This window comes from Ambystoma mexicanum, chromosome 7p (genome assembly GCF_040938575.1).
Source record: "Ambystoma mexicanum isolate Mex_15411 chromosome 7p, UKY_AmexF1_1, whole genome shotgun sequence".
NCBI lineage: Eukaryota > Metazoa > Chordata > Amphibia > Caudata > Ambystomatidae > Ambystoma > Ambystoma mexicanum.
This window is the reverse complement of record NC_090939.1, coordinates 600,117,709-600,137,367: the sequence shown is the minus strand read 5'-3', so window position 1 is coordinate 600,137,367 and position 19,659 is coordinate 600,117,709. Positions and strand designations below refer to the sequence as shown.

Sequence of the window (19,659 nt, the reverse complement as noted above, 5' to 3'; positions counted from 1 at the left end):
TCCAGCTCTACGATTCTTAAGGGGATGTCTCATCCCCATGTGGTTTTTCGCACTGCACGTTTTATCCATAAGGCATGGCTGCTGAGAACCAGGACCATCAAGTATGGACCAGTCAACATGGATATAGCCGAGAAAGAGTCTGTGGCTGCAAGCTTGCTCTCCCCGAGAAGTACTGCACCTATATCCTGGCAGGAGCGCAGCCGTACATTGACCTATTATAGCAGGGTTACTAATTGTGAAGTCTAGTGTTTTAACTCCCCTGCACTGTAATTCCTTGATCTATTTCTCCATATGGTGTCACTGAATGGATCCTTTTTATTAACTGCAGATATATTTATATTGTACCTTTTCTTTGTATGAACTGTATTTTTGGAACTTGAAGGTCAACACGCCGAATAAAAGTATGTTTTGATTGATATCTTAAAAGCATCTGGGTTCTACTTTTGCAGCACACATCACCCTATGTGCAGTGTTGCTGGGAACCCTTTAGGTTCTCTTTGAGATTCTTTGACTATTCTTAAAAACTACCGTTCTTAAGGATAGAGGAATACTTTGTATTCTTCCAAAAACTTTAACTTAGTACAATTTAGCACACACCACCTTATGGTGGAGTGCTAAGGGGATACCTAGTATCCCCATTTCCTTCTGCTCCTGTGACCTTTTTGTCACAGTGACAACCCTATAGTTATGGCTGTTGGTAGTGGACGCGCACTTTCAACTTTTGTGCAATTTTCTACCAGAGACTGCATTCACAGACTTGGTTATGCCCAAAAGGGAGGGTCACCTATGTTCCAACTTAGTGACTCCTTCCTTTTTCCGCCATTTCCTGTGTGGTTGTACTTTAACACTTCTACCATTCGGGGTAAGGGGACGTCTGAATGTGAGTTTTGCCTTTGGAAGGAAACCTTGGGTGCCCGCCTAGGCTCCAGTGTTTCTGTGAAGGCAGGAAGCGATGGAGGAGTACCACTACCCTCTGTCTGCTAGAGTGCCTAAATAGAACCATTTCCCACTGGGGGGAGGGAGGGGTGTCTGGCTGTCCTGATTGGACAGCCACCTGCCCCTTTCTGTAAACTGCTGGGAGAGTTTGCAGAGGAGTGAATGGGAAATCCAAATAAAAGGTGAGGTTCCTGTGTCAGAAGGCAAGCCGACCACTGGAACAGAAGATCTGAAGCTGAAGATGACCAGAGATGCCGGCAGACCCTTCCAGTAACCGTGAAGCGACCACTGCGGTCCTGACACCATTTTCTTATTGACAGAGGAGCTCCGAAGAGGACGACTCATTAGCTTTGGCTGGTGGGACCAACCAGCCCCAAGACGAACTGCAGATCGAGCCATCCCCTGAGGTACTGTGGCCTTCCAGGGCTGCAAAACGCGAATACCAGGGGACCTCCAACCCATTTACAGTGCAACATCTTTGCGTGGATGAATCCGCCCAGCATTTTGGTGAGCTCCAGTTGACCTCCAGAGGCACAATCCCACTCGTGCAAGTCCCTTCACCAGTGTGCAGGGCTGCTGAATGTAGGACCATCGACCGGGCGCAACTGTTCATTGTTGGAGCTGATAAAAAGGTGCCAAAACCATAGACCGGCGGTGGAGACCGAAGAAATCCTTGCTGAGGGTCCTCTCTCGCGACTGCTGATGTGACATCCCATTCAGAGTCCTTCCTTTCGTCACCAGACCAAGGAATCATGAGACCAGGTTTGTCGCTGCTGCACAGCAGAGAATCCAGCTGCGTTTTCATCAACCAACCTATGGTACTGTGGGAGTCAAGATAGAACTTACCTCAATCCCAAGAGGGGCTCCAGTGTGACTTGAGTGTGTTACAAGGTGTTTGGGTGTCGACCCATTCCTCTGGCCCAGGCTTAACAGCTTGTGCACCTTTAGGGAGTCCTTTGCAGGGGCCCTAGAATTTGTGTTCTTTACTAAAGCATTTTTATTTAAGTGACTAAAGGAATTTTACCTTTTCTGTTGCTGCATAAGACTTTCGTTTCACTGCTACAATGACTTTGATTAACTCTTGAATAGTTAGGGATTGGACTGCCAACGCATTAGAAGCTTTGAAAAGTGATGTGACTTTACTAAATAAATTAACCTATTATTTATCTGTAACAAATAAGAGTGTGCGGCACTACTAGTGATACGGGAGAACTGTCCTTAGTGTCGTTTTTTAAACAATTGTAATCGCGAGCAACTACTATTGAAGCAGTCACCTATGACAAGTATTGTTAATAATTCCTGTGTGTGTTGGCTAGTCTAAATGAGTAGTCACTTACCTTACCTTGTGTATTTAAGAATAAATGAATATTTTAATAGAACTTTCAGTGTGTAAGAGTTTCTTTGGACTATTGTATTGACTAGCTTCAGTGTACTTACCTCCAGCTCACATCCTCCTCATATGAGAAGCCTGGCTGCTCTGCCATTCTACCAAATCCTATGGGTCGTACATACTTATACTATGAGTTGGGTACCTGTTACCAAGGGATAGTTTTATAGTATAGAGTTTTACCTCCAAGTGGACTTTAGGAAAGCTCCCCTAAAACCTTGGTTGCCCCATTGGTTATCCCAGTGCTGGTATTTTATGCTGGGATGCCACCCTATATTGTCCATGAGTCTCTCTAGTCTGTCTTCATGGGTTCCCTCACCTTGGAGTCTTCTTTGCTGGTATTTTCACCGCTGACTTGAGGGGTTTCTTTGTGGGAATGCGGTTTCTTTTTCTTTTGTATGTTGTGGGGATCGTTATTGGCACAGAGTTCACACCATGGGATTCAGATACTGTAAACAGCACTTGGACAAGAAGCCCTGTACTTGCCTGGTTGTTCAGCATCCTTGGAAAATAATTTCATAGAACCAATCTACCTTTGCATCCTGGGGTTGTTGATAATTTGGGATGCTTACCTTCAGAAGTCCTGCTTGTCCTGGCACTTTACAGTGGTAGGCCTTTCTGCATTCATGCATCCTGCCCTAGGGCTTCAAGTGTTAGGAAAACATTCTCTTTTGGGACCTTTCCCTCTATAGTTTCTATGGAGCCCAATCTTGTTGCTTTGTTTTTTAACGTGTTCTAACTTATTGAGGGGAAGTAAAGCCTTGTGCTTCACTTCCCCTGCCTTTTGCTCATTTGTTATGGGAAACTGATCATCAGTTCTTCAGAAGTATCAGTACTGGGAAACTGTTTCCCTTTTATCTTCTATGTTTCTGTAACATTTTAACATTACACTCAGCATCTTACAATACAGTGCACAAGGGAGACATTTGTATCACCCAAGCTTTTTACATTTGGGATTTTGTGTTACTTTTATATGTGCCTATACCTATATACAAGCTAGTTGCAGGAGATATATTTGTTACAATTTTTGCATTTTCTATTGTGCACATTTGCAGCGTATGACTTCTAAACGTGGCGAGTGCCCAAGAATAGCCACACCACGAGATCTTCCCATGTTCCTAGGCCATATTTTTGTTTGGCCTTCTTCCTGTCATGCGGGTCAGGCAATACCATCATGCACTTTCCCAGGAAAGGGGGGGAGGGGTGTATGTGTCAGTGTCAGATACCTATGATTGTTGGGCTTGCTTCCGGGCTGGATTTTGGATAAGAGGAGTACTCCTGCAGCCATTTCTGCAGATCGGCACTGGAGCCAAGAATCCTTTGTAGATGAACAGCCGAATGAAGATGGGAAGAAGACTCCTGAAGAGGCATGGCAACATTTCCTGCGCCTGGCCTGGTGAAGCCCTGTTGGGACTACCTGATCTCTGAAGACCCTGAGCTGTGCTTCAGCCCTTGGACTAATGGGGCAAACTAGTCTCAATACCTCCTGGAGGATCCAGCCGTTCTGAGCCTTCGGGACTGACCAGCTCCCTCGTGGACTACCTTGCCAGAAGCATTGCCGTTCTGCCTTTGCAGGATATATGTCGCATTCCCTGCAAATTGCAGCATCCCAGCTTTAAGGGATCCTGTCCTGGAGAATCTTCAACCACGACTGGAAAGACGCTTGCTGTCTGTGTGCGGTGACTGTCGCTGGAACTGTCCTTCCCCTGGCCTGTGAAGTGCCCTGAAGAGGCCTTCATCAATTAATATTGGATCTTTCCATCATAAGGGGTTACATCTCGGAGTTGGACCAGAATAATCCTTGCTCCTTCTGCTCCTGGGCACAACCTCCAGCGACCTATCGAGTCATCTGTGAACATCAGTCAGGGGGTTAAGTGAGCCAAAGCATTTAGAAATTAATCTTAACATCTGGCACTAACCAACTTCTGGGTCTCTTAATTGGGGGCTCATCTGTCCCCCTCCAATCCCACACACACCCTTAGTTTGTTAGTTGCCTGCACCAGATGGGGTAAGACAGACTTACTTTCCTTTTTTCTCATGTAGCTGGCCTACAGATTTTGTTTAATTTAATTCTAACAAACTTTCTACTCGGCCTGAAAATCTCTTGATGTGACTTGGGGGATACTTACCTGCCCCCTGGGGTTCAGGGATTTAGGCCACATATTACATTTCTAGCACTTACATGTGATTGTATATGTACTTGTAGATGTACATTGTTTCTAATTTTAGTGACTATGTAACTATTTTTCCCAGAGGTGAATTGCTATGGTAACTGTGTCTAAAATGTATCTGGATTTCCTGACGTCTTTGGCTGTTTCTCTCAATTGTTTTCCACCCGTTTGCTCTGTCTTTGATGTGATGTCTTTATCTCGATTTTGCAAATGCTATGCTCTAGAAGGCCAGAATTGATGTGGATTTTTGGTGCTGGCCTCAGGGGCCTGCATGACTATTTTCCCTTTGTGGTAAAATATCTGGTTCCTTTTTCTTCCCACCCCTTGCCTTGTGTAGTCTACCAACAGGTAGTGGATTTACACTATGAAAGTAATTTACTATGAAATAAATTTTTTGTGCCTTTCGGACAGTGTACTATTATGTAGGCACTAGGGATTTTTAACTGCATGTTAGAATGTCTGGTTCCCCTTTTCTCTCTCCCCATTGTCGCTATATGCGGTGTACTATCTGTGATGGTGTACCCAAATTAAAATGTTTCTTCAGATATTTACTGCTTTTATACAAATACACCAGTATTTTCGTATTGCCTATTATGAGCTTAAGTACTTATTTGAACTGATAGTTTTAAATGTATATTGTTTTATTCTATTTCTCTGGTGTATTTTTCTATGAATCTGTGTTATACCTTTTGTCAGCCTATCAACCCCTTCCTAAATGTTCATCGTGATCGCTCTGCCACACTACCTACCTTTTGAGAGGGTTGGCTTCCTTTTTGGCTAGCTGCTTTTGCACCACCTTAGGTTTAGTGGTTGTACAGGGGATTGTACGAACAATGCCTTAACACCCACTCTTAAATTGCAAGTGCCTTTTACCATTGTATCGCTGTGAACAATGCATGGGCCTTGTGCAGCTAACCAGGAAACGTTACTCAACCAGGAAACCACTTGGTGCCTTTGGGGCACACCATCCTAAGAAGCTTTGTGTCTTTCAGAGAGAATAACAGAGTTGAGTCCATAGTGTGGCTTTGGTTTGGGAGTAGGGGAAAATAATTGAGTTCAGGAAAGCAAAACTTTCAGGGGTTCAGAATGTTCTATCCAACATCAACTTCGATCATCAATTGTTATGACTTCCACCAGCTAGTGGAGTCCTTAAAGGCTTATTACACAGAGAGCAAATTGGTTTTGGGCAGTGTTAGGGAGAATTCTCAGAAATGTGCTTATTCCCTTCTACCTTAGAGACCACCAGCACTTTTGCTGGACTTTAGGAATTTTCATTTTTAACCTGGAGAGAGTGAGACCCTTTGTCCCACACATGTATTTTTCTGTGACGTGCAGTTTCCTTTGGTTTTGGAGTCTGACAAACTCCATAGGCATCATCTTTTTACATTGTGGCTCACAGCACCTTCAGTGCACTGGCACAGGGAAGTCTTACAGATTTCCCCAAGGTTTAAATACATTCTTTTGGATAACTACTGTTTCCAAGAGCAGTGAAGGGAAATTGACTTTACTAAAACTACAAACAAACTTATGTTTGTAACTTTCTAGACCCAGCACACACTATCTTACAATAGGGTGCTGGTGGTGTTACTTAGTATCCCCTTTGTCTAGTTTCTCATGTAACGATGTTATGTTGCCCTTTCCACAATTAATGGCTGATGGCAGTGGTTTACTTTTTACTTCCATTGTGTGTTTTTACCACGGGCTGCGTTCGCAGCTGTAGTAAGGCACCCATGGGTGCCCATTTTGCCAAATTGGCCCCGGTTGTCTTCTTTTCGCCATTTCTTGCTGGGAAGGTTGTCCTTGAGATTTACTCTGCGTGCCACACCAGAGTTGGTCCCTTTGTTCGTTTTGTCTTTGGCGGAATTCACGAGTGAAGCCCGCCTCTGGCTTCAGGGTGTCTGGCAGGTGCAGGAAGTGAGGGAGGTGCCCGAAACTCCCTGTGCTTAATCTCTTTGGTTACAGGAATGCACCCCAAGGTGATTGGCCGGCTGGCTGTCCTTGGAGGACGGCCACCCTGCTGTGTGAGTGACAGCTAGGCTAGAATGAATGGGCGAAACCTGCATAAAAGGCAAGGCTTTTTGGCTTGGAAGGCAGAGTTGACCACTGAAAGAAGGAATCTGAAGAAGAACTTGGAAGAGACGCTTGGTGCAACTCCTGGATCGTTGGTTAGCCCGGTGAAGCCCTGCTGCTGTGCTGAAGCTCTGAATTCGCATTGACTAGAGAAGACCTGCAAGGACAGCCTCTCCCCTTGGATTGGTGGGACCAATCAACACCACAGTGATCTCGACTGGATATCCTCTTGGTGCTGGCTGTACTGCTGCTGCTGGAACTGAAGTGCCATGGAGAAGAACACCAGATTTAGTGTGTCACTTTGAAGTCGGACCCGAGCTCCAGGAAGATCCTCCGGACTCCCAGGAAGCAGGACTGATCAAGCCTGAGCCACCTCAACAAACCGCTTGACCCCAGTTGCGAGGAAAGTTCATAGTGGTAGCCGAGACGCTATTTTCTGAGACGCGAGGAGCAGTAACCGCAAACAGCCGCTGAATTTAAGTTTGCCCTATGCTGCTGCTGACCTTCCATTCGTAGTGCAGGGGTCACCAGACTTCCCCCTTCTTGTCCCCACGACTGGGGCCCAAGAACAAAAGGATCTGCAGAGCTACACAGGAACAGAAGCCAGCTGGAACTATTTCTTCTACCCAAACGTACTGTAAAACTAAAGGGAGTTGCCTCTTGTTATGTAGCCTTACTTGTTCTCAGTTGAGACTTGTCTTGGTTGCTTTTGCAGAGTTGCTTGCAGCTTTTGCGCCTCACAAGCCTCCCAGCTTGTGGCCCTACATTGATTGTACTTTTTCTGCAAAGACTTCTAAAACATTGTGCAAGACTTTTACTTAGCTGAAATAAGTGCTTCAGCTCACCTAGACTTTTGCTAACTTAACATTGGCTGGCCTGGCTCCCTGAAAGACTATTCTTACCTCTGACGTTGTGCTTTACCTTTCCTACAGGAAAGGGTTAATTTACTTTGCATTGGCGGTTCAAAAGTTCTTACCTGCTTCAGAATATTTGTGTAATTGTTTTATTCTTGAACCCTTTTCTTTTACACCAATCTCAGCACTGCTCTAAATGTACCAGTGATATATTAATGTTCAGGGTGTCCTAGTTAATTAAGTTACCTTCGGGGTGAAGGAATAATCTGTGTGCCATCCCAAATGGGTACTTGCTGATTTAGAGAAACTAAGAGTGTGTATTTTGAAGTATATTTGTGTTACTGTTATATTGCTCCCTTCTGAAGAAGGCTTATTCAACTGACTGTTAAATTAATAATTGTTTAATCAAGAAACCTTGTGTGTAAGAATTTTTGTATACTTGTCACTGTAGAACTCTGTGTAAAATCCCTACTGCTCACATTGACCCCTCTTGAGATGCTTGGCTGCTCAGTTACACTACCAACCTGTGTAGTAGAGACTTTTACCAAAGGTTCGGTTCCTATTGCCAGAAGGTCAAGGTTGCTGTAGTCTCCCAAAGGGTACTGCACACAATCTTGCCTAACACAGAGACTTCTGGCCTCTCACAACACATAAACGTAGTCTCCTAGATGCGGTAGTGGGTATACAGTTTGCAAGCCAGTCTCAAAAAAGCAAAATGTTTAAGGGTGTCTTGCTGGAGGTGGTTTTATAATTTCAACCACACAATAGACTTTCTATTTTAAATAAGAACAAGTGTGCAATGATTGTGCCCCTATGTTCATAATTGTTTTGATATACTTTCACATTATTAGATTGAGTGCCATTGCTTTCAAATATTTATGTGGAGTGTGTGCTTCATTCCCTTGTCTAGGATGGCTCAAGTCGTCCATTTTTTCTGGGGGTCTGCAGACCAGTCAGATTCATTATAGTTATAATGAGGAAAAAGACGAAGACCACAGCACTTCTCCTGGTAACACAACTCCAAACAAATCAAAACTTTACTCCCATCGGCTTTCTTTGAGTGATCATTCCCAACCATTTCTTCAAGCTATTGCCGATAATAACACCCAGGATTACACGGTCAAGGTAGGTCTATTGCCTTTATACCTTACAACCCTATAATGCCCATTAAACAGTGTTTCAAGATGTTTTGGCTACCGTGTATTTCTGATCTTAAAGCACTTAACAAACTACTGTTTGTTTTAGTTATGCATCTTGCTTGTGTGTGTAATATTCCTCTTACATCATGTGCTACTTTGACTGACATGAATGAGCAAAATGGGAGGGTGGCATAACTACAAGAAGTCGACGTGACACAGATAACAGTAAAAGCTGTAATTGTATACAGGGCATTGTCTATTTTTCTGCATGCATAATGATTGTTACAGATATGCAATGTGTTTTCAAATGGTCTATGTGAAGTCGCTTCCCATACCAGTAAACCGTGGTACCAACAGTCTTTGTTCTAGGACAGTGCTCACGTGATGAGGCCTGCAGGCAGAAAAAAAAGGTATTGATTGTGAGAGAGTGGATGGCTAGCAGCGAGAAAGTCGTGACTGAGCCGTAGAGTCCTGAAGGACTATTAAGTGTTTATTATTTGGCTATCGGATACAAAACCCATCAGCTGTGATTAGGTCAAGGCCATCAAACGCCAAGACAACAGTTGGAGAAAGCAGTACCTCATCAACAGGAAGAGGGCAAGTGTTTATTCAGATTTCCCAATTTTGGGGATTATACAACCACATAGTCCCCTCAACTTTTTTCTTGTGTTAGTTTGGATTGTTAATTTTTTTTGGTAGCCTGAGGCACTTCTCCTAAAGCACCCTTTCATTCCAACCCACGTTAGCTGACTTCATGTATATAGTACTGAGTTGCCCCAAAAATGCCCATTTCTAGTGCTTCCTCTCAGGCTCCCTATTGGTGCCCTACTGGTTTTATGGAGTAGGATGGTGGCAGCTAGACTTTAGTTTTGGCTTCAACACAAGTGCATTTCCTGCATTGACATCACAATGTGCCTTTTGATAGCCATTTTGGTACCAATGGTTTTTCGTGAATCCTGTTCTATTCCATTGTATTTTTCAGGGCTTCTTTTGTTTCGGGGTGACTACAAGGTGGCCTTCAAATGCCCTTTCTGACTACGCCTGCAGGTTGCCATTATGGCCACGCAACTGGTTTAATCCACTAGGTCCCTGCACCTACCTCACTTCCTGTGGGGTGTGGCTTTGGTTAAGTGGCAATTCCAGTCAGTGCTCCAGATAAGATTTTGAGTTGGGAGTATTTTACTCCCTGTTATTAAACTTTCAGAGTAAATGTAATTTCAAGAATAAAAATTACTTTAATATATGGAACATCCAGCCGACGTGTGCAAAAACTGTATGGAAATCATTACCATGCGGCAGCTTTCTGCGCAGTGATGCAATAGACCTTTCATTACTTTTTGTAAGGTCTGGTCATTTGATCTCTCCTGTATATATTTAAATGTTGAAAACACAAAAACCTAGCCAATTACATAGTAAAGCAAACATGAATTGGATTGTGTTTTGAGGTTTGTTAGCAGAATTGTCTTTTGATGTTTAACGAAAGTCCTCATTTCCTGGAGCTATTGCTACCCAATGGTATGCCAATGTTATGATGCTAGAGTGCAGAGAGGCAAGGACTCCACACTAAATGCTGTATCCAATCTCATGGTCAAATTATTTATGTAGGGCTTTTATCAAAGTGCTGTACATAGAACATATTTATAACAATTATCACCAAACCGAAGTTGGACCTCAAAAGAATGAAAGGCTGATTTGGCCTTGCCGGGTTTCGAACCTGCAACCTACAGATCATGCACAGATCGCAGCAACGAGGCGCTCAACCGGCTGAGCTATCTTATTGACGAACATCCTTCAGTGGTCGGTAAACTGAGTATTGACTGATGTATAATAATCAGTGTCTAGATGTTGGACAAACCATGTATGAAGCACTATATAAAGTTAAATTCCTATCTGGATTATCATAGTAAACGGTTTTGCTGAGTTTCTATTTCAATTACAAATGTAACTCTCATTTCTCCATTATGGGATCTGGCATGGATTCACATGCTCATGAATATTCCCTGTCGTCAGGCTGGGAATCCTCTGTAAAAGAAAAAAACAGTTTCACTTTAAAACTGTATTTCTCCTCTTAACCAATCACTGTACTCTTGGTCATACTGCCCCCCTCCAATGACAGTCATCTCCTTAAACTACACCCCTGGTGGACATCTTCATATTTTCACTGCACGCTTCAGTGTTGGGATTCATCGGGTTGCTCTCTGAGCTAATTTAGTGTTTTTTGTGAATTTTTTCTTTATCGTCTTTGAAGGACAGAGACCAGCAGCGTGGCTCTGCTACTGGCGAAGATCTTCATTGACCATAGGATCTCGAAGTTTCGAGAATGCCTGGCCTTGGGCCTACTTCGCGCCCTTTCAGCATGGCTGAGGAGAATAAGGAATGTCGAAGTCTTTTCAAACTCTGCCCGAAATGTGGTTTAAGAAACAGCTACGTTGAGGATCGGCACCCTAAATGCTTATGCTGCCTGCATCCGGACCATGATGAGAAGGGATGCGAGGTGTGATGTGGTTTCTCGAAGAAAACAAAAAGACTGATGCAGCAGACTGTTGGCGTGGCTTAAGTCGGGGAAGGGTCCTGCCGGTCCGACGAGCATTCTTCCTCCGGGAGGACGTTGAGATCCTTTGTGGACGCCCCGCTTGCAGGGGTCCAAGAAAAGGCCAAGCTCTGCGACGCTAGCTCTGCTGGGTTTGCCACAGATGTGGGTCCCGACTCGGACAAAAGGCATCATCCTTCACGGTGAGCCTGCCAACGAAAGGAGCGCCTTCGAAGAGAAAGTCACTAACCCTGTGCAAACTCTGTATGTCAGCAGATGATCTGACCAGGGAAAATTCCGGGGAGGACTTGTCAAAGCCGGCTAAGGCTTTGCACCAGGCCAAGTCAACGGAGTCGATGGCGGCACAGTCAATGAAGGCAACCACAAGCACTTTGTCGTCTAAGTTAAAGACGTCCACCACAGCTCTGAAAGAGCAGGTCAATAAAAGACATGGTGGGCACTCCACGGGGTGTCCTTGCCCCCAAGGCGAGATACCGTTGCAGCGGCGAAGGGGCCAGGTAAAGACACCTGTGGAGCCTCCCATATATGTGGACCAGCAGGATACTGCGGATAGACCGGAGCAGATCTACTAGAGTACTGATGAAGACAATGATCTACACGATGGGTGATGCTCAGACCACGAAGGGGGGGTGGATCCGGGGGACGAGGAGCTCAGTCCCCTGTGCAGAAGAGGAGACGCATCAGCCCGGATCCCACTCATCCGGCTCCGTTCACCCATAGGCACGTGTGTCTGGACATTCTATCTACCCTGCATACGCTTGTCACCGAAATCCAGCAAAGGTTACCTCCATCGGGGACTACACCTCCTTAGGATGCGCCAGAGCCTCAGAGGTAAAACTCTCCCCCGTGTAAAAGGAGGTCCAAACGGGTGCTGGTCCTCTGCTTCATCTGACTCCACCTTCACCACCACCTCGTCGCGAGAAGACTCCTCCCGGAGCCGAGCATGGACACAGCTACCATGGCCACTGGTACTGACGAGGACTGAGAAACTCTGCACGTGTCCGAGGACTGTACGACCTCCCCACGGGACTATGTTGGATAGTTACTTTCGGTAATTTCAAGGGCCTCTGAACGGTTTCAGTTGGTTCCCGAGGAGACGAAGAAAGAGGGTTTCCTGTACCAATGACTCGAATCGAGTCGAAAGACCATGTTCATTCCTTTCCTGGAGGACATCTGGGAGGAAGGCCTATCCCTAATGAAAAATCCAAGTATGGCCCCGACCAAGTGAGACAGACTGGAGAAAAAGTACAGAGTGCCATATCTGGTCTCGGGCCTCTCTGGATTCTGTGGTCTCAGTTCCAGCTAGAAAACACTTGCTGAACCAGTCATCGGCAGCCATGGTACCTCTGGACCAAGAGCAGAAAAAGCTGGATGCAGTGGGCAAGAGGATAATTTGCACGGCAGCCTCTACCATCAAGGCAGCGAAAGCTCTGGCCATTTTGTCCCTTTATGACTGGGAACTCTGGTACAAGCCGGGCCCTATCCTGGACTTCCTACCCAAAGACAAGAAGGTTGAGGCACTCAACTCTTTCAGGAAGGGGAAATGGCCTCAAATTATGGCATCATGGTGCCAGTGAACATCGCGTACATTGATTTCCACAAGATGGGGAATGTGGTGTCTCTGTGCCGTCGAGGTTGGTTAAAGGCTACAAACGTCTGCCAGGACGTTCAGACTAAAGTGCTGAATATGACATTCGACAGGGAGAACCTCTTCGGAAAGGCGGTAGACGATTCTTTGCAGGCGATAAAGACTGACACAGAGACAGCACGCTCCCTCAGAATGCTGTAACAGTGACAATCATTGTCCTTTCACTCTTCCAGAGGAAAACCAGGAAAATCTTCAAAGAGTATGGTACCGCATACAGGCAGCCTTCACACTCCTCTGCTAAGGAAGCATACATGGGGTGCTCTCAAGGCAGGGAGGTCAGCGGCAGCGGCGTCCCCAGGGCAGAACCCCTGCCCGCAATAAAGCCTGAACCGGCCCTGGCTCTGTGCCCCCACCTACGCCTCCCAGTGGGAGGCCAGCTGACGAAATTAGTCAGCCTGTGGGAAAAGATCACCACCGACAGAATGGTGCTGGACACTCTCAGACAGGGGCACACCTTGGCGTTCCAACGTAGGTGTCCTTGTATCCCTCCAATTCAGCAACTGCACGGGCCCAGCTCCTGCAGGAGGCGCAGTCCATGTTACTGAAGCATGTTCCCAGAGTATATTCCAGATGCTTTCAAAACAACACAGGGGGGTTGGAGGCCGATTCTGGATCTACGTCATCTCAACAAGTACTTAAAGTTCCGAAAATTACGGATGGTCATTTTGCAGCACGTGCTTGGGCAGCGGAAACGAAGAGATTTTCTGACGTAGTTGGGCCTGGAGGAACCCTACTTCCACATCCCCATCACAAGAACCACTGTAAGCTCCTACCATTCGTAGTTCAAGGTCAGAACTACCAGTTCAAGGCTCTGCCTTTCGGCTTGAAATCGTCCCCAAGGGTGTTTACGAAGTGCCTGGCCCCGGTTGCGGCACATCTCCATCTGCAGGGCATCCACATATACTCCTACCTGGACGACTGGCTGGTGCGTGCCCGCCCCAATCCCTGGCAAGCGAGCACACAGCGAAAACCGTACGTCTGCCGACAGAGCTGGGGGTCTCCAAAAACTATCCAAAGTCTTGCTTGAAGCCATCTCAGGACGCTCTATTCCCAGGCGCATGACTCAACACAGTGAAGCGATTGGCATTTCCCCTATGAGGAGATGGTGAAAACCATACAAGGCAAGGTGCAGCGCTTGTCGTCGGCCCAGATAGGAATGGTGCGGGCCATCAAGTCGCTTCGAGGGATGTTGCCTTCCTGCTTCAACCTTGTTCGCCTCTGCAGGCTGCGCATGAGACCTCTCCAGGAGTTCCTGGATGTGAGGTGGATTTAAGTATTGGAACTTTATGGACAACATCTCTCTCAACAAAGAGTTCAGTCGGGGCGATACAGTGATGGGGTGTTCGGCAGCATCTTGCCAGGGAGCTCCGTTTTAGGTTCCTCTTTACCATGAGATGGTCACTATGGACGCCTCGCTGGAGTTATTTGGAGACCACACCGGACAGATGCACGCCAGAGTGCTCTGGCAACCGGAGGAAAAGGACCCTGCACATCAATGTCCTGGAACTTTGGGCCGTATTCTGGGCCCTCAAGTATTTTCGGCCATCATTTCAAGGACAAGGTGGTGAGGATCTTCACAGGCAACACCACCACGTTGTACATCCGGAAACGGGGGCTCATGGGTTGGGGGGGCCCGCTCACGGGCACTCTCCAAAGAGGCCCAGGACATGTGGGGGTGGGCCATTAGTCAAGGCATGTCCCTCGTTTCGTTTCAGCTGGCGGGAGTCAAGAACACTATTGCGGACTCGCTCAGCAGGGAACTGCTTTCTTGCCACGAGAGCTTCACCAGGACCAGGTGGATCTTCTGATCCACAAATGGGGTGCCCACAGATCGATTTCTTTGTGACGGCTTGCGAATACCAAGTGCCAGAGGTTCGCCAGCAGGTTCCCGCAGCTGAAGAACATGGTGGACGCATTCTCGTTCCCATGGGAGGGACGGTTTGTGTACTCTTTTCCTCTTGTTTCCTCGCCTACTTCGTGTGAGCAACACACGCAGACAGTACCACTTCAGGATGATCCTCATTGCCCCAGTGTAGCAGACACAAATCTGGTATCCGGAACTTCTTGTCAGAGAGGGGGGGGAGGGCATTCTGCATTACGACTGAGTCTCTGAACCTGAGAGCATGGCTCTTGCAGCCCTAGAGTTTGGGGGGTTTGGCTCTACCTGACGAATATAAGGACATCCTGGACAGGGCCAGAGCCTCGTCAACATTGAAGTGCTGGCAGCATGAATGGAAACACTTCTTGTGGTACAGGACTCAGAAGATTATTCTGCTGTGGGTCACGGCCCCTCAACTTCTGCCATACTTGCAAAACTTTGCCAAAGCGGGACCAGCTAATGCCTCTATCAAGGTGCATCGTGCCGCCATTACCAGGTACACCAGGTCTCCAGGCAGACCTTCGCTGTGGTCTGACTCGTCAAGGAGTTCCTCAAGGGACTCCTCAGGACCTTCCCTTCGGTGAAGGCTCCCCCCGCCCCCCGTCTTGGAAGCTCAATGTGGTGCTAAGCTCATGGGAGCGCCTTTCGAACCTATGCATGAGGTTCGCATCAAGTTTCTTTCATGGAAGACATCGGTCCTCGTGGCTATCAACTTGGCCAGGAGGGTTGGAGATATTCAGGCCCTGTCTTGCAAGCTGCCTTACTTGTCTTGCCATGCTTCAAGAGTGGTACTGCGTTCACACCTCGCCTTCATGTCAAAGGTGCCATTTGAATTCCACCTCAACAAGCCTTTGGGGTTAATCGTCTTCCCGAATCAGTAGTTGCCTCCGGAAAGGGCTTTTGATTCGCTGGATGTTGCTTGTGCCTTTTAAGTTCTACGTGGCACGTACTAAGAATTTTTGTATAACTTTTCAGTTGTTGGTCAACTTCGGACCTGTAAATCGAGGAAAAGCATTGACAGAGGCTTCCATCTCCAGGTGGCTCTCCGGCTGCATCATGCACCGTCATCGGTTGACGAGCAGGCCTCTGCCAGGCTGGCCGAGAGCCCATTCCACCAGATCCATCACAGCAACAACAGTGTTTCTCTCAGGTGCGCCCCAGCTCGACTTCTGCAGGGCTGCTACGTGGTGGTCCACTCAAAGTACACCTTCACGAAGTTCTACTGCGTTGACAGGGATTCCAGGGTTGAGTACAATTGGCCGAGCAGTGCTACGCAACCTGTTTGAGGTCAGTCTGTTTCAGAGTTGATTGTTTATTGCTTCCGTTTAGCCTTGCCACCTCCCATGCTTGTGTATATATACTGCTGTGTAATAGGTATTCATGAGCATGTGAATCCATGCCAGACCACATGCTGGAGAAGGTTTAATTTACTTAACTTCTCCATCATGGGTCTGGCATGGATTCACATGCAAACCCTCCCTCTGTGGCTCTTTTTGGTTCATACTGCCACTTTACGTGCTTACCAAATCTGAAGATGTCCACTAGGGGTGGAGCTTAGGGAGAGGACTATCATTGAAGGGGGGCAGTATGACCTTGAGTACAGTAGAGTAGAAATGAAATCGTTTTAAAGTGAACGTGTCATTTTTTTCTTTTACTGAGGATTCCCAGCCTGACTACGGGGAATATTCATGAACATGTGAATCCATGCCAGACCCATGCTGGTGAACAATAGTTACAGGTAACCAACTTAAACCTTGTTTGTAAACAGGGCTTGCACTTCCTGGAGAGTCAGGTTTTAGATGTTTTAATTGTAGTTTGGTTGGATTTTTTGGGAGATACCTGTGGCACAATAGAGATAAAATCCCCCCTTGATGATGATAAATAAATAATTGACTCTCCATGGGTTCCAAAGATAGATTATCAGGAAATTGGGACCTTAATAAAGAACTGGTAAGAAATTGCGAGCCCCTGGGCCGAATGGACTTGGAATTGTAAATTGGTCTAAGGTTTTATTGCTGCTATTTGGGAGTATTTTGTATTTCACTACAGCTACAGTAGCACCTTCTCAACATCTCTTACAGCACATCATACAATGGTACGTCTTAGTCACATTGGTAATATACAGGTTACATGGTGGTTTCAGTGTCCAAAAGCATTTCACATAGGTACACCCTGAAAGGGCCCCAGATGTCTTTTGGTCGGCTTGTGCCTGGTTGCGTCAAAACGTACTGCTCCTCACATTCGTTAACATACGTCAATTTGCGCAAAAAAAGTGTTCATGCTTGGCAGCGTGGGGCTTTTCCAAGCCTGTAGTATACACCTTTTTGCGACAGCACATGAAACCTTGACTAGCCTTCTAGTTTTTTCAGAACACTTGCCAATATCCCCGAATAAATACATTTGAGGTGTCAAATGCAGGGCTATTTGCGTAATTTCCGCAAGCATTCCAGCCACCATCCCCCAGAACCGCACCAAAACGGGGCACTCCCAGTACATATCTGCGGAGAGCCACATTTGGGGCAATCGCTTGAGCCATCTAGTGCAAATTTGGCTATTTTAGCTTGCGTGTAGTGCAATCTATTCAGGATTTTGAACTGGATCAGGCGCAGGCCAGCATTGAGTGATACCTTTTTCGTAAGTGCGCAATATCTGTCCCATTTCTCATCAGGTATAAGCGTTTGCTTGTCTGATTCCCATTTTTCTTTAACCCGATTTGCCGTGGGGTTGTGGGTCTGCACTGATGCATACAATTTAGAAATCCCCAGCTCTCCTTTAGTTGTAACCAATTGTAGATTATTGTCCCCATTTTTAAAAGGGGTTCTAGGTCGGAGCCTAAAAACTATCGCCTTAGCTCTCTAATTGATGTAGACTGTAAAATCTTCTCCTTTTTATTGGGCCATGTCGAAGAGTGGGTGTGAGCAACTAGGAGACTTAACCCTTTCCAGATGGGCTTCCGTAAAGGACACTCCACGAACCTGAACGGTCTGGTGGTGAGGGTTTTGCAAGATTCGGCTTGGAGAAAAGGGAATGGATGTACTTATTTGGCATCAGTTGACCTCTCCATGGCCTTTGATAAGGTATCTAGGAATAGATTGAGGAGTAAATTGGCTAGTTGGGGGTTACCTAGTGGATTATTCAGGCTCTTAATGGGCCTCTATGAGGACTCCAGTATTCCTGTTAAGCGGAACAAGGAAGATGTCCTTTCTGACCGTATTAAAACCTTTAAGGTTCTGAGGCAGGGCTGTAATCTGGCGCCCTGCCTGTTTAACCTTTGTCTCAGATGTAGTGAATTATCTAGCTTGATCACACCTTGCATAGGATTGATGAGTTGAATGGTTGGCATATGCAGACTACTTTATTTGATCATTCCTGGGCTGGGTTACGTCGTCTCCTTGCTAAATTCTGCCAATTTGCCAAAGATAATGGACTTGTGATTAATCCTAGTAAGACCAGGCTCTTGGCATTCTCCTGGGGGAAAAAAGCATAAAGGGAGGGTTTGGTTGTTGGAGAATAAGGCGATAGGAACTTTTGATTCCTTGGTATACTTAGGTTTCCAGATAAGTGCTAGGCCAGGGCGGACCAGTATTAGAGAGAGCCCACCAAATAAAGTGAAGTTCTTGACTAATGGGCCTTTTTAGATTATACCAGTTTTACATTTTATTCAAGGAAAGATTGTCCCAAAACAAATTTATGGTCTGGAATTGGTTGTCGAATCCATCTTTAAAGTTCTTGGTCTTATTGCAGTGAAATGATGGCGCAAAATTCTGAAAGTACCAAATGCTATTCTATTAGCAGCAATTGGATTTGAAATGGGGACTATTTCTCTGGGGGCGCGAGTGCAATGGCGGCTACTCTCTCTATTTTGATTGCCCCGATTGCGTATCCCCTTTGAGCAAATAGGGAAAACATTCATGGTATGAAGAATAATGGCAATCACCTTTCTCAGCTGCAAGCAATGTGCTCTGCTATTCTAGAGAATCTGACAATGGATTCGGATACTTTGTTAGCCAACCCAGAGAAAGTCAAGTAATCTCGGACTATGATTGGGTGTGCACCACGGACTTATTCCATTCGTATTCTTCTTTGAATGACTTGATCAAATAAGTCGGGGATCCCTATCTGTGATTCTGTTGCAGTTTCCAAATAATTACTACAGAATGATTTTACTTAGATTGAGATGGAACCTACTTTTAACGAAAGATTTTATTTAGGAGAAAAATGATTACTGAGCAGGAAATTGGTTGTAGGTACTGCAATAAGGGCCCTATGGAAACGGTGAGACATTTTGGTTTTAAAATGTGAGGTCCTAAATAAATGTAGCAGAAAATATTTTGTAAAGTTGTGTCATCAGGTGTATGGGTTGGGTTAATTACATTTTGACTTTTTTGGGAAAAGATGTATTAAAAATAATTCTGTAACAGGTCTAGCGGTGGCAGGTTTTATTAAGACCATGCTATATTTAAATAATATTCTGTAATGAAATGCTATAAAGTAACGAATATGTTATGGACTGTTTCGTGAATGTTTTTACTCTGTTTACCGGTTTCTTTTCTATGCATTGTACTGACTTTGTAAAGCTTTCTTTTTTTAGACCAAATACAAATCAAGAATACATACAAAATGGTAGTCTTGAAGATTTGAGAGGCTATAACACCTGTGATTGGTCAATCAATCACCCTTGAGAAAACACTCTGCTGCCACTGACCATTTATAGTAAAGTACCCCATTGACAGCAAGGTTGAATGGATGTAAACAAGACTGTGCATACTCATCATTTTACACACTATTTTTAGAAGTATAAATTAAATTACAAGTGTAGAAAAGATCTGCTTCTGCATGATTATGCACACAGCACAGGAACTCTGAAAAATAAAATTGTGTAATACTGGTTTGCTTTCACTGGGGAAAAAAAAGCATAATTTAAAAAAAGATTAATTCTCAATTGCAACTCAGTTTTCCATCTTATTAATTATACAATCCTAAAATGTTAGGAAAATAAATATTCACAGTGCTTCTGTTTGCTC

The 19,659-nt window shown here is 45.5% G+C and overlaps 1 protein-coding gene across 4 annotated transcripts in view; it reads left to right on the top strand.

Moving 5' to 3' along the window:
* Positions 1 to 19,659, top strand: part of HERC2 (HECT and RLD domain containing E3 ubiquitin protein ligase 2) — a 2,956,340-nt gene that overhangs the window by 861,648 nt on the left and 2,075,033 nt on the right. For all 4 annotated transcript variants that reach the window (XM_069636605.1, XM_069636607.1, XM_069636603.1 and 1 more), the window contains exon 27: positions 8,329 to 8,543. In XM_069636605.1, the coding sequence (XP_069492706.1) occupies positions 8,329 to 8,543 (215 nt within the window). The remainder of the gene's footprint in view (positions 1 to 8,328; positions 8,544 to 19,659) is intronic.